The sequence below is a fragment of the Lynx rufus genome, unplaced genomic scaffold, assembly GCF_022079265.1.
Source record: "Lynx rufus isolate CCGP_SWC_20201006 ecotype Redwood Valley unplaced genomic scaffold, mLynRuf1.p SCAF_13, whole genome shotgun sequence".
Lineage (NCBI taxonomy): Eukaryota > Metazoa > Chordata > Mammalia > Carnivora > Felidae > Lynx > Lynx rufus.
The window spans coordinates 56,467,186-56,483,278 of NW_025814827.1; the positions used below are offsets into that span (position 1 = coordinate 56,467,186).

The following is a 16,093-nucleotide window of genomic DNA, read 5'->3' on the forward strand; positions in this document are numbered from 1 at the left end:
ACTAATGCACTATATGCCCCTAGGGAATGATGGGCTTAGAGACTGGACTTTAACATCAAAATCTACCCATTAATCTTGACTTAAATATAATCTACTCTGCAGTAAAAGGAAGAATGGGCATTCAATGAATTACTGGTTTTGAAATACTGCACTGGTGTCCATTTACTAAAAGCATTTAAGGGGACATGAGGAGATGGACCACTAGTACCTTTTACAGACTGTTACCATTTCACAAAACATGCATTTGATTTTCCACCAACTTAGCAAGAGCATCCCATTAAAAAAAATTATAAACTAAAAAAGTTTTCTGAAAATATCTCTCTGATCCTTTTAAAGGACATGTTGTTGCATAAGGTATAATATTGCAATATAATTTGGTCAACTTAAGTTCAGATGAAATAATCATCTATGGAAATATACTGTAGGCTTAAAAAAGCTCTAATTTTTTTTTAGGATTGGTTGTAGATCATTGTTTCTTTGCATCAGAACCACCAACTGCTTGATTTGACCAGAAAATGCAAACACCAAGAGTAGTGTTTATACAAATAATCATGGCCCACAATGTTTCATAAAAAGGGAAACCCTCGTATTTTTAAAGATACTCGAAACAGACTTCAAGGAGAGAGAACCAGGAGTGACTGAAATAGTTACCAGCTACCCATTTAAATAATAAATCTCGTGTTTAACCTTAAGATTTGCTGACTAGTTTATCTATAATGATTATTTTAGCACTTGCAATTGTTATGCATAAGATTAATTTGCATTTCTACATTAATACAGCTTATAGGTATTCAGATGATATTTGGGAATTCTAAAAAGCATAGTATAAAGGAAATTAAGCCAAGTTTGTCTTTAACTTTATCTGATACATTAATTGTGGTGGTTTTTAATTCATTTTCCCTTCTTTTAAATTCAAAAAAAATTTTTGTGAAGATTAAAAAAATATATTGTTTTTATCTAAACATAAAAATATCATAAAGCTAAACTGACTTTTGCTCTGCTATAATCTGGTGGGTTTAAAATAGATAATGGCATGTTAACAAGGCATTACTCCAGGTGGTTGCTTAAATATATTTATTTGCTTTCTTTTTGATAGTAGGTATGTGCTAAATAAAAGTCAACACTCCTATCAAGACAGTAAATGTAGAAACATCAGTTCTACAACAGCTATTTTTGCTCCTTCTCTTTTCTGAACAGCAATTAGTAAAGCAACCCCTTCCCCTCCTCCCTAGTGCTGTCAAGCTGTTCAGAGCAGTTTGCAACTCGACAATGGTACCATTGTGAATGCTCTCTGGGCTTCCTTCCCACAGAGAGTTAAATGGGCAGTTCCTGCTGCCCATGATTGGTGTCCAGTGAAATAATACTCAAGAGCCAGGTTTTATCAGCTTCACGCCAAAGAAGTGAAGCCAGGGAACCCAAGCCTTCATATCATACTGGACCATATGCCAACCCTGATGGCCCCAAAGGTTTATCACTAAGAATCAGGATCCATCATGTCCCTTGTGAAATTTCACTTCACATACCTTATGTGAAATGCAAAGCTTCACTAAAAACCGAACCTTCTTTACAATTGGCATGAACAGATGGACGGTAACAGTGGTTTGGCAAGCAAAAGTTAAGATTTAAATAGGCTGTATTCTAGTGTTTGAGAGGAAAAAGCAGTTAGAAGAAAATGGGGAGATTTGTGACCCATAGTTTAATTTTAATTCCATTATTGAGTTATTAAAAATTCAATGGCAAAAGCCCTTATGTTTAGTAAAAGGAAAAGAATGGATTAAAAGCACTGCAATTCCTATGTCAAACAAGGTTAAAGACTAATTTCAGCTTTACATCCTTCATTCTTTGCTATCTGAAATCCCCAAATAGCATCTAAATCTGTTTTTATATTAAACAAAGACTAAAATAAAACTTGTAAAATATGTAGTAGGTGTAGTGAATGATAATATGAACATACCAGTGCACCTTAATCACCAATCAAAAAAAAAAAAAAAAAACGTAAGGGTTTAACAGAAAAAAAAAAATCCCTGTTCTATCACAGGTAAGAATTTAATAAAGATGGAAGTAAAGAAACTTCAAGTTCTATGATTTTTTTTTTATTTATTTTTGAGAGAGAGAGAGACAGACAGACAGACAGACAGGAGGGAGGGAATCCCAAGCAGGCTCCACGCTGTTAGTGCAGAGCCCAGTGTGAAGCTTGATCCCACAAACTGTGAGATCATGATCTGAGTCGAAATCAAGAGTCTGCTTAACTGAACCACCCAGGCGCCCCAAGTTTTGTTATTTTTAAAGACTTTTTGCTCAATACCCGATAGAGTTCTCTACCTTCTTTCTGTTACACTATGATATGAACCAATTGTTAAGACTGGCATATGTAGGGGCGCCTGGGTGGCTCAGTCGGTTGAGCGTCAGACTCTTAATTTTGGCTCCTGTTGACTTGCGGTTCATGGGATTGAGCCCCACACTGGGCTCTGTGCAGACAGCACGGAGCCTGCTTGGGATTCTCTGTCTCCCTTTCTTTCTGCCCCTCTCCCACTCATGCTCTCTCTCAAAACAAACAAACAAACAAACAAAAAAGGTTGGCATATGCAGACCACACTGCCACTCTGGATTCGACAAAGCAGGTAAGAGATGGTGAGGTGCTTTCCTTTCCTTTGCTATTTTTGTTGTGAAGCCAATGTACATCAGACTAAGATAAAAAAAAAAAAAAACAAACCAAAAAATCAAAAAACACTTCATTCATCAGTAACAAAGTATAATAATGTGTAAAAGCACAACAATGTATAAAAGTACTTTACAGGAAAAGTGTAAAGAAGGCCTGTTATGCAAAAATATAAGTCTATCATATAACAAGATTATGAAAATCTCAAGTGCCTTTTTGAAATGGCAGATATGTGTAAATATTATCAAAACACTTAGAGAACTTCTTAGTCTCATTAAGAAAAATAATACTAGTTATTAGCCTGGCAATTACTGTATACTTAAGTATAAAAAATACTTTAAATAATAATCTAACTTATTTTAGAAAGGCTTTACTATAAAAGGAAAATACATTCAAGCTGTGCTCTGCTATTCAAGAGGTAAAAATTATATAAAAGCAGAAGGAACTGTCACCTTAGACACCGGCTGTTATATTATTGGTAGTAACATTAAAAAATCAAGTTTATGGTTTGGTTTTGATTTTTCTGCTTGACTACATTTTCTGGTTTTGACCTCAGCTGCTATTACTCTTCCCTTTGTTTTATATCACCTGGTAGTGAGGAACTCCTTGTGTTTCTTAGCCACATTACACTTTTATCCCTTCATGCCTCAGTAAAACCATTCCTAATTCTTCCTCCCTACTATCCTCTCCCACTGTAATAAAATTAATCATCTTTACCATCTTATTTTGTAGGTATCACTATTGCTGGACTCCTCATCAGAGGGCATTTCATTCATTAACTCATTCTTTCATCCATCTACCTATCCCCATACCTACCTACCCACCCACAGGGCTCTCTCTTTCTCCTGTACCAGACTGTAAGCTCCATGAAAGCAGTAACTATCTTGCTACCCCTAGCTTTTCTCTCACACCACTTCCCATATAGAAGGTAGTCAATAAATACTTGGTGAAAAAAAATGAAAGGATCTTAAACATACTTAGTCATTTTGCTGTTGTTCAATATAGCTTTTTTTTTAATACTTAAATTTGTCATTGGTGTATTGAATGTTTTTGGTAGAGAATAACAATTGAAAATATCTGTATAATTAATACAATGATAATAGAAATAGAAGTTGGTCATATACTGAAGTCATTTTTGTGAGCTCCCATTGTTTAAATATAGGAAAAGTAATTATTATTGGTCTACATTAGTAAAATGATAATCTCTAGAGAACATTAAGATGCTATTTTCAGACATTGGTTCAATTCTATAGAATAAGTTTCATTATTATCAAAAATTCATTATGTATCAGAGAGATTTATATTTACTGCTTTTATATCTTTTTGAAAGGACAAAGGCAGATTTGCTAGACCTAAACTAACACCTTTAAAGGTATACAATAAAATATTCCCACACTGACTGTAAGGAAGCCTCTCAAAATACCACTAACATCATCAATAGGCCCTTATTGCTATTCCTTAAAAAGAACAGCTGAACAAATTAAAAGTGATACAAGAATACATTAGAGTCATAATAGAAATGTTGCACATATCCAGGGTTCCTGTGTAAATAATTACTCTGTGTGCATACATAGACTATAAGGTTTGGCAGTAAAATCCAGGTCAGGGGAGAGGGATGCTTAATTACAAGCTTAAAAAAAAAACAATCTTCAATAGCAGTGCCCATGTCTTTAACACAGGAGACTGAAGCCGGCTCCCATGACAGAGCACATTGTTAAGTAAATAAGTACCTTTGTCAGCTCTTGGAGAGGTCCTACTACAATGATTAATATCAAAGGCACAAGGGCTGCAAGCACTTCCAAAGCCACAAAACCTGGATCACTTAGTTGATAAGGCATTTTATTTAAAGAACCATTTTCTCTTTTTTGAAGTATGAATGACCATAATCATAAATCTTAGAGTTTGTAACAAATAACCAGTTTGTCCATGAAGTTTAAGACTTTCGTTTAGAAAGTAGGTAGAATGAATGGCACTTACAAGATATTGAGGGCTCCTAATGGAATGAATCAGTGACGTAGGTGGTGCAAAGGTTTAAGTAAAACTAAAGACCTCAGTAATATGTACACTCCTACCGCCACCCCCCACAGCTCTCCTGTGGCTGCTGCCTTCCTTGCCATTCAGCAGCAAGTATAAGCCTTCAGGACTACAGCCATGGCTGCCTTCCTCCTCGGGGGCTGTGTGTGAGGGACACCAAATCGTACTCTTCCTAAGACGACATCTGTCACTAGAAGGAAATCTTTTTTTTTTTTTTTTTTTTTTTTTTTTTTTTTTACAAAGTTACTTTGTTTGGGTCATACAGAATGAGTATATTAGGTGGAAGACAGTAGAGAAGAGCATTCTTGGGGCAAAAACAGAGAAAAAGAGAAGGGCATTTAGGGATGATAAATATGGTCTAGCTAGATCCATGTAGGGTGTCCTGGGTGTCAGTGTAGTGGGAGATGAGCACAAGGATGGGGGGGGGCAGAGCTGGAAGGAGGACAGGTATGTTTGACAAAACTACAGTGAGAAATATGAGGTTGGGAGGGTTAATAAGCTAGTAACAACTGCTTGCACGTAGCCAAAGAATTCAGATAAGAATTGCAGTACACGGTCGAGCCATCACAAGTCTTTTAGTATACTTATATTTGTGTTTTAGAGGAGTATCTCCAGTATAGAGGATAATAATATCACCATCAAGTACGAGGTAGCTACCATTTTCTGAGCTCTTGCCACATGACAGGCTGCTTAGTGCTTCATCTAGATAATTTCACCTAATCCTTGTAACAGTGTTGAGTTTGGTACTCTTTTTTTTACAGATTAAAATAAAATTAGACAAAGACAGTGACACACTTATTAAGTGGTTCTGGACTCAGAAGCCCAGGCTGATTTCCCAACAATCAGCTTCCATACTTTAAAATATAATTTATAAATTAAGGACAGTCCATATTTATGAATATTATCTTTCTGAAGAAATAATCTTCAAAACACAGTATACATAAAATTATGTAGTTTCTCAATAAACTCACTTTCTTCTTTTTTTTCTTATTTTTTATTTTTTTTTAAATTTTTTTTTTTCAACGTTTATTTTTTTTGGGACAGAGAGAGACAGAGCATGAACGGGGGAGGGGCAGAGAGAGAGGGAGACACAGAATCGGAAACAGGCCCCAGGCTCTGAGCCATCAGCCCAGAGCCTGACGCGGGGCTCGAACTCACGGACCGCGAGATCGTGACCTGGCTGAAGTCGGATGCTTAACCGACTGCGCCACCCAGGCGCCCCAAACTCACTTTCTTCTTAACACGAAATGGCAGCAATATTGATGGGCCTCCCTAAGAGGTTTTATAATGTTCTATCATAATGAATGGCAAACTACATTAGTGGAGCCAATCAATTACATTTCATTTCATTTTGGCTCTCATACTTTTGCAACAAGTTCTTTACATTTGAGTAGTTGAACTGCAGGGATAACAAACTGTGACTAATTGAAGAATGATCATTGACTTCTGGTAATTTGTCTGATAAAGTTAAACAGAAACCCAATTCTGGCATTTACAAAAAGGTCAAATCTAAACAGATTAGAAGAAATCAAATAATATTGGTTCAGCACGAAAGAATATTAAACCTAGGAAGAATGTGTTTTTTAAGGATGCCATTTAACTTTATATCCCCCATACTATTTCAGAATATCACATATGTATATATATGCATGCATGCATACATACATACACATAAAGCCCCAAAATACAAATTACAAGAATTATAACATACATATTGCATTCCATCTACTAAAATCTCATCCTCTGAGGCCCAGATTTTCTATGCATTCTTCCCTTATTTTCTTACTTTGAAAGCAATGACTTCTTCTTTGGAACTCCTAGAGCATTTTATCTTATAACCCTACTATCCTGTGTTATATTTTAACTTGTGTTATAATTATTAATTTACATTATTCTCTCTCCTATTAAATTATAAGCTTATTGGAGAAACAATTATCATCTACAGGTGAACCCTTCAACAACGTGTAGGTTACCAACACCCCATGTAGCCCTAAAATCTGTGTATAACTTTTGACTTCTCCAAAACTTAACTACTAATAGCTTACTGCTGATAGGAGCCTTACTGGTAACAGTTGATAAACATGTATTTTGTATATTATATGCATTTCATACTTTATTTTTTAAAACAGGTATACATTAAATTTTTTTTAATGTTTATTTTTGAGAGAGAGAAACAGAGCATGAGTTGGGGAGGTGCAGAGAGACAGGGAGACACAGAATCCGAAGCAGGCTCCAGGCTCTGAGCTGTCAGCACAGAGCCCAATGTGGGGCTTGAACCCATGGACTGCAAGATCATGACCTGCTAAGTCTGACATTTAACCCAATGAGCCACCCAGGTGCCCCTATATTTTATATGTTTATTTATTTATTTTGAGAGAGAGTGGGAGACAGGTAGAGAGAGAGGGAGAGAAAGAATCCCAAGCAGGCTCCTTGCTGTGCTCAGCACAGAGCCTGACACAGGGCTCAATCTCATGTCTATGAGATCATGACCTGAGCCAAAATCAAGTCGGATGCTTAACTGACTGAGCCACCCAGGTGCCCCTCATACTGTATTCTTAAAGTAAGCTAGAAAAAAAAAGTTAAGAAAACTATAAGAAAAAATACATTTACAATAGTATACAGTATTTATTGAAAAAAAAATCCACATATACGTGGACCTGCACAGTTCAAACCTATGTTGTTCAAGGCTCAACTGTGATTTGTCTCTATATGTCTCTCAAATCTTTACTACAATCATAAAAGTGATCAGTAATTTTTTTTAAGTTTATTTATTTTGAGAGAGAGTATTTATTTTGAGTGTATGTGTGCACATGCAAGTGGGGGAGGGGCAGAGAGAGAGAGGGAAAGAGAGAATCCCAAGCAGGCTCCTTGCTGTCACTGCAGAGCCTAATGTGGGACTTGGTCTCACAAACTGTGAGATTATGACCTGAGCTGAAATCAAAAGTCATATGCTTAACCAACTGAGCCACCCAGACGCCCCAGTAAATATTTTTGATAGAAGAGAAAGAGTTCTATCTCTTGAACTGGTGGTGGTTAAACTATAATTATTCACCATATAATACATTTAGAATTTATGTACTTTTCTCAAATTATATTTTACAGTAAAAAAGGTTAAAAAGAAATATTTAAGAAAAATGGGACATGTGAGATGGTTAATTTTACATCAACTTGGCTAGATCATGGTATCCAGTTTTTGGTTAAACACCAGTCTCGATGTTGCTGTGAAGTTATTTTTTTAGAGGCAATTACCATTTAAAATCAAGAGACTTTGGTGGCTCAGTTGAGTGACCGACTCTTGATTTCAGCTCAGGTCATGATCTCATGGTTGGTGAGTTCAAGCCCCACATCAGGCTCTGCTCTGACAGCACAGAGTCTGCTTGGAATTGTTTCTCTCTCCTCTTTGTCCCTCCCATGCTCACTCTCTCTGTCCCTCAAAATAAATACATAAATATTAAAAAAAATTAAAATCAGAGGCTTTGAGTAAAGCAGATTACCTCTATCACGTATGTGGGTGCACCTCAACCAATTAATCAAAGGCATTGAGAGAAAAGACTGAGGTCCCCACAGAAGTAAGGTATTCTACCTCCAGATGACTTCTGACACAGATTACAATATCAACTCTAGCTAGGAACTCCTGCAGGTTTCAGACTTGCCAGTCCCCACAATCATGTGAGCTAATTCCTTAAAATTAATCTTTCTCTATCTAGGTATACACTTCCATCTAATTGATTCTGTTTCTCTGAGAACCCTAATACAACATGATTATATACTATAACTTCTAAAAATTTCTTTGTATGATAAATCTCATGTTAAAAAAAAGAGACAGTACATACATGATAGCATCATATTTAACATTTGTACATACTTGAAATGTCTCTAGGATCATAACAAATAATTGCTTTTAAATTTTTACTTAATGTATAGAGTCATGATAGCTAAGATCATGAAATTAGTTGTAATTATTATTCCCACTACAAAAAAGCCAAAAGAAAGAAACAACCCAATCCCGACGCGCGCGCACGCACACACACACACACACACACACACACACACACACACACACAGGTTAACTAACAAATGATGGCTAAGATCAACCTGAAATTCCCCTCAGGGCCAATGGTTACCCAGAATCTGCCTATTCTTCCTCCCCAGCATTGCATTTCAATTCTAATTGCATGATCAAACCAACAAATTGAGCTCGAGACCAAAAAAAAAAAAAAAAAAAAAGCCCCTAGCTGACAAAGACCAAGGTTGCAAGAAAATGTTTTTCAAGTACAAGTAATGCAAGAAATGACAAGTGAAGTGAAGGAGAGGTTTCAAAGCTTGAAAGACAGTCATCAATACTGACAGATTACTGTAATTCTGGCTGCCAGCATGATCGATTTGGACAGCATATGACAATCAATATTGTCCTCATTTAGTGAACAACATTAGATTCATAGTTACAGAAGATGTTCCCAGGATAAAATTTAAACTGTATTTAATGATCATAAATAGCACAATTTATGCTGTGGAATCTTAGTGGGTACTTTCACTGGGCATAAAATAACTAACGCAGCAGTACAATTATCCAAATATAAGTGAGTTTATTACATATTCTTTTATCCTCTTATTTCTCTTATTAAAGTAGTAACTGGTGGTTTTCAAAGCCTACTTCTATTTCAGTTTCTTTTGTAATTTCTGTTAAATTCTATTGATCTGTTTTAGGACACGTGATTTTTTTTCCTTAATGGGAACTTACCTGGATTTGTCAAAAAACATACATTGTAAAATGTAATGTATTTCTGAAATATATATATATTTTTTAAAATTAAAAGACATCTGTAATTCAAGATCTTAATAACATCTAGTTGTAATTTAGTATATAAGGTTTCATTGAAAAATCAAGCAATCTACCTGTGTGAAATCATTTTCCCTGATACTTAGAATATAGAACTTTATGAATCTTTGTAAAAGATGACTATTTATTTTTCAGATTAGCAAAGGCTAAGAGTATCTTTATTATATCCTTAAGTAGTATGGGGAAATAATTTCCATATGGCTTCTAAATTCAAGCTTCCAAGTCAAGAAAAATTTCTTTGATTTGACTTTATGTTTTTATTCTGTGTGTTCCAGAAGCAGTTTTGCTGATGGAAATTGCTCATATTGGCTGTGTAAATAGTGTTCATGTTTACTCTTTACATCTGAAATTATCTCTCATCTTAGAAATTTTCTCCAATGTTGTATCTATTAATGTCTCAGCAAGATTAACTAACTATTAAGAACTTCGTGAAATAGGCCTGAAAATCCAATCCAGTCAATTAACCTACCAACCAACCAAACATAAAAACTCAATTAGGCAATTCCTTGGTGTTGGGTAGAGTTGTTTTATATTGACTGTAATCTTTACACATAACAGAATTAATCACTGCACAAAATAATGTACCTTATTTCATTTCCTAAGCACATCCAAATTCATTACCTCATTTAATCTTGACAATAATTCTGAGATGGGTATTATCTTTTTTTACAGACAAAGAAAGTGAGGTCTAGAGATTCTATGACTAGACCAAGATTACAAGGCAGAGCTTGAATTAAAATAATTATTTTCTAACTGCAAATCCAGCCACCATACCTCTAGTGTAACATGTAAATCTGAAATAGTTCTCAAAAGAGTATAAACTTAGGTGCAGGAAAAAGAAATTAAGTCATAGCCCCCAACACTTTTATTTTGCATTTTTAACTACTTGGTAAGGTGTACATCTTAAATATTTGTACTTCAGGCCAGAAATAGTTTGTGTTTGCTCAATAAATGGAGTTCCTGTTTTATGACACAAGAGGCAAATAGAATTTTCTACTACAATCTAATTTCTCTCTCACCACTTTCCCAAAAGATTTAAGGCATTCTTTAAACTGTGTCTTAAATGAAAGGGCGGAGGACACTAACCTTAGGATGAACATCAGGATCAGGCCAAGATCAGAAAGACAACCTCAGAGGAGTTGACAATGTGGATAAAATGAGCTTATGGGTAATAATCTGCGCATTCCTTGTAGGATTAGCTACCTTTCTAGAGATATTCAGGAAATAATAAACTGAATCCCTACATTTCACAATGACCACTTCAAATCTGATCTTTCAACTTAAAGTGAAGATATAACTGTCGCAAGTAAGAAATGCTATATAAATGTCATTAAGCTTAATCAATATATCATGCCATGATCCACCACCTATAATTCCATTTCACAGTGTCAGAATACATGAGAAATTACATAGGAATCAGATTGCTTAAGTCAATTTTCATCAAAAGAAGAGAATATATGTGGCAGACTTAACGATAAATCCATTTCATGTGGAATAGAACTCAGGATATTTTAAAAAGCCTTCCCTGTGAAGCTTAACATCCACAATTTATTAAGAAAAATAATTGAAATGTTTTTAATCATATAGAAAAAGTATATGGAAATAGAAATTCATTTCAGAAAGCAATTAAAACTGTGTCCCAGGCCTTGTTCTAAGAGCTTTATACATACTGACTCATTCAGATCTTATAACACAGTGAGCTAGGTGTTATCATCCTCATTTTATAGATACGGAAACTGAGGCTCAAATTATTTAAAAAATATTCCCAAGGCTAGATAGCTAAGCATTTGAGTCCAGAAATCTGGCTCCAGGAGCCATGTTCTTTTTTTTTTTTTTTAATGTTTATTTTTGAGAGAGAGAGCAAGCGAACACGAATGGGGGAGGGGCAGAGAAAGAGAGACACATAATCTGAAGCAGGCTCTGTGCTCTCCCCACAGAGCCCGACGTGGGGCTCAAACCCACGAGCCACGAAATCATGACCTGAGCTGAAGTCGGACACTTAACCAACCCAGGTGCCCCTCCAGAAGCCATGTTCTTAAACACTCCATGTCCTCTCATACTTCCACGTCTTTATCTTGTTCCCTCTGCCTGGAATGCTCTTCTTAATCTCATCCACCTGATTACCTTATTCATCATCCTTCAATATTCAATCCTCACATTTCTGAGGCTGCTTCTCATTATACCTCCAAAACACTGTACATAACTGTTACAACACACGCACTAAAAACTGTATATTTCCTTAACTAGATTGAGTACTTTATGATCACTGTTAGGGTTATTTCTATACATGCATAGTATCAGAGTACCTAGCATGGGACCCTAATTAGTTAACCAAAAGATAAGTACTGACTAGTAGTGTAGAAAAGAAAATACATCATTCAAATATCACAACAGCACAAACACTGGGGAGGAACTCTATCTCTATATATCAATGAACAGAAACTCAAAGGTACTGACCCATAAGACATACTTACCTTGGAAAGCAGACATGTATTAGAGTAGAAACCATACTGTCAAAAAGGATACAAGTTTTGATACAGTGGAATCAGAGATTTTAGAGCACGGCTTGCATTTATAGCTGTTGCTCGAACCATAATGGGTAGAACTTTTCCATTCACAATAGCACCATCAAAAAGTGGACCAAAGAAGGGAACCTGATTGAGAAATTAGAACATAATTTTATACTCATATTGAAGAAAGGTTGTTATAAATAAGAACAATCAAGACACTGCACACAAAAATGTTTCTACTTCCTCTTTAGTTCTTCCTTCAGTAGAAATACTATTCAAATTTAATTCTTTTCCATGATTCACATGAAGACAATAAATAAAAAATGCCAAAGGTCTACATGGTTTCCTATTCAAACAGAACTGTGCTTCATTTAACTGACTAAATAATTTATATTCCCTGCCAATTTTCAAATTTTTGTTGTCTCAACTGTACACAAAAATTCAACACTGGAAATAAATTTCTTTTCTTCCACTGAGTAAACACAATAAAGATAACACATTCTCATAGGCAGCAAGTTAGTTTTTCATTATTTTTGTGACCACCTTTACTATAGAACCTAAAAGACTTTCATTACATAGTTTTATTAGAAAAAAAATCTATTTTGATAACTGTCACTTTTATCAGATGACTGACAGTTTCAAAGTAATTCTATTTGAATATGGTTGGTACAGATGACAGCTGAAGGCAAGGACATGGGATGTGGATAATATAGTAAATATTTCAGGCTTTGTGCCCATATGTTGTCCCTGTTATATATTCTTCTTTGATTTTTTAAAAAAAGAAAAACCTGGGGGTAAAGGGGCAAGGAAACAAAACAAAAACAGAAAAAGAAAAAGAAAAGAAAAACCCATTAAAAAAGTAAAAACCATTATTAGCTTGTAGGCTGTACAAAAATAGGAGGTGAACCATAGTTTGCTGACCTCTGGTTTATATAAACCCTAAAGAAACCTGGCTGTAAGCTCAAATTCACATGTGGGAAAGTTAGTCTAATTCAAGAAATTCTAAAGATTCATGATCAACTGTCAAAAACTAGGTTTTCTATAAATTAAAAGTATTTGATTTAAAAAAAGTAAGAAAGATACCCAAACACTATCACACTTTTATTATTTTGAAAGTGTGTTTCAACCCTATGGTATAAGACATCCAACCAGAACAAATTTTTTTAATACTCTGTAGAACTTTCATTTATTAAAAGTGACACGATTAAATAATCATGTACTCCTTAGTAAGATATACCAACTAAAAATAAAGGAACCATACATTCTTGACCTAAAGGGAATGATTGCTTCTTATTGTACCTTTTAGGAAACTATAATCATCCTCTTATTAAAAGGTAATCCTGTTGTCATCTTAGTACAAAGGAACTTCTGCTCTGGCACTTCTCCCATTTGAACACAGTTTCTTGCTTTTTTCTGTTTTAGCTCCTTCTGAACCAGACTTACACAATTTACATTGTTACACGAGTCTTTGTCTCACTTCCCCCTGTTTTCACAACCTGATGCCTAGTCTAATCCCTCTGAAAGAAGAAACTCACAAACCCATTCAGAGCTCAGAAAATATTATTAAAATATAGTAAGTTCTTACCTCTGGTTTTTTCATTATCTGGATACTGAACATGTGATTTTTCATTGGATATATGACAATAAGGACATCACCAAATTCTGTAGGAATAATTCCTCTCCTGTAGTCTCTAGTATGCTCTGACCAAACAATGTGTACTTCATCATTTCCCAAATGTCTCAACTGGAAAACCAAAATAGTTCATAGTGCTTTAGAAAAAGCATACAGTTTTTCATACAGCTACTGACAACATACTATACTATAAAAAATATTAAAAGATAAAGAAATTAAAACCTCCCTCTCTCTCTGCCCTCCCCCACCTGCGCGTGCTCTCTCTCAAAAATAAACAAACATTAAAAAAAACTAAACAAGCGAGTGTTTTAAGATTCTACTCCTTTTTTTCTGACCATTCTCTCAAAGTGCTAATGAGCAGTAAAACTGCCTAAAGAAGGCAACAGGAAGAGAAGGAAAAGAAATAGGTAATTCATAAATTGGGTAAATAACCTATTAAGTAAGAGAAAGTTGACTGTTTGGTTCAACAAATTTCCAGGGTTTCTTTGCCTATGAAATGTTGCCTACAAAATTCTTCCAAACAGATTCTTGAAATTTGTTACAGTCTCAAGATGTTGTTTAAATATTTGTGGTGCTTACAAAGGCTTCTGGCAATCAGAGAGAGTTAACATTATGGTGGTTAAAATGATAAAAAAGCAAAGCATCCAAAAGTTGGATTTCTAATAAGTTATTAGAAAAATGAACTTAATGCCCATTAGTCTTGAGTTTTCTTCATAGAGATTATTGTATAAACATGTATTTTAATATAAAATGTGGTTATCTTGGTATATTAATGGATTCTGTCGCTGTCAACATCTGAGTGCATTTTTGGTGCATATCTCACATGGGCTCTTTGACTGCTTTCAGATAAATGGACACATTGTATGGGAAGGTTTGGAAGAGAGAACTAGGGTGTCATCAATAGTTTTTGTATGAGCTAACATACAAATGATTTGTTTTTGAAATATGTAATTTACTTGGCTTAAAGACCACAGAGTAAGAGAGAAGTTTAAATGTGTCATTTAAATAACAACAAAAAAAGGAGTCAAATCCAATTAATGAAAGGCTCTCTTCTGTTAGCCTTAACCCTGGAGTTTTGTTTTTTTTTTTGTTTTTTTTTGTTTTTTTTTTTTAAGTAAGCTCTGTGCCCAACCTGGGGCTCAAACTCATGACCCCAAGATCAAGAGTCACACACTCTACTGACTGAGGCAGCCGGGGGCCCCTTAACCCTGGAGTTCTTAACCCAGGTTCAAGGGGTCTGTGAATATTTGAAAATTACTTGGCAAAATTTTATTTGTGTATTTTTCTGAGAAGAGTCTATCAAATAGGAGTACGTAATACCAAAAAAGCCAAGAACCATTGTTCTAATGGTTTCTAAAGTCCCAAACACCAGTCGATCTAGAAAATCCTAATCACTATGAACATCACTAAAGTATCTGAAAATACAAGGTAAATCCCTGAATTTTAACATTTGTATTCTTAAGCAAGAAATGCCCCCTCACATACTTCGATGGATTATAAGATAGAGGTAGCTATTACTCTAAAGACAGTATCCAGCTAAACCTATAGACCAGAATCTATTATTTTAGAAATATAGTATAAAAATATTTATTTTCTTTTAAGGAGACTTTTTTAGGTGTAAGCGTATTAAATATTTTTTCCTTTTTGGAAACAATAAACATACTCATTGCTCTAAATTCATGATGGTAGGCCTAATCATCAAAATATTGTTTAAGTTTTAATTCTTCATTATTTACACCACAACACACACACGTGTCGAAATACACACCCCTTGAATGATATAAATTCGGTACTTGGGCTCTGTGACATTTTAAAAAACCAAACAGATTACACAACTTAGAAAAGCTATGGCTCTATAATTTCATTTTTTAATCAAAATACTTTAAAAATATCCTTCCTATACAGCCATCCCCATGTGTCAGCTTCCCTAATAGGTTTATGTTAACTGAATACAAAAGAAATGTGAAATAAATTTAACCAGGAGGGATGATCCAATCTAATTTTGATACATTAATGTCATATGCTGTACATGTTACAATAGCAGCCAGATCTAATACTAAGCTCCAGGCTATACTGAGATTTCCAAATGGCAGATTGTTCTAAGTGATATCAAGTATAATTGAAGTAATAAACGATAGTAAAAGCTGAGCACACTGTCAGGAAGAATTTAAGTATTTACTTTTTAAAATTAAATGAGTTAGGTTAGGAAAGACAAGACAACTGAAATAATGCAGGTCTCAATTTACAGAAAATTCCTTTTATTTATCTGCTACATTAACCCTTGAACTCTTGCCAAAGCTATCTATAATTTCTAGTGCCTACTTATCTAAAGAAATGAGAGAAAAGGGCAACTAAAGTTTTATCTTATAAACAAAGCCTGTCTTCAAATATCTACCACAGTCTTAAAAGTCTGTCAT

General features: G+C 34.8%; 1 protein-coding gene across 2 annotated transcripts in view; it reads right to left on the minus strand.

The window, feature by feature from the left end:
* The window catches only part of RALGAPA1 (Ral GTPase activating protein catalytic subunit alpha 1), a 278,485-nt gene that overhangs the window by 18,544 nt on the left and 243,848 nt on the right, over positions 1-16,093 (minus strand). For both annotated transcript variants that reach the window (XM_047075616.1, XM_047075615.1), the window contains exons 37-38: positions 13,629-13,787; positions 12,060-12,187 (exon numbers count right to left, since the gene is read on the minus strand). In XM_047075616.1, coding sequence (XP_046931572.1) covers positions 12,060-12,187; positions 13,629-13,787 — 287 coding nt within the window. The remainder of the gene's footprint in view (positions 1-12,059; positions 12,188-13,628; positions 13,788-16,093) is intronic.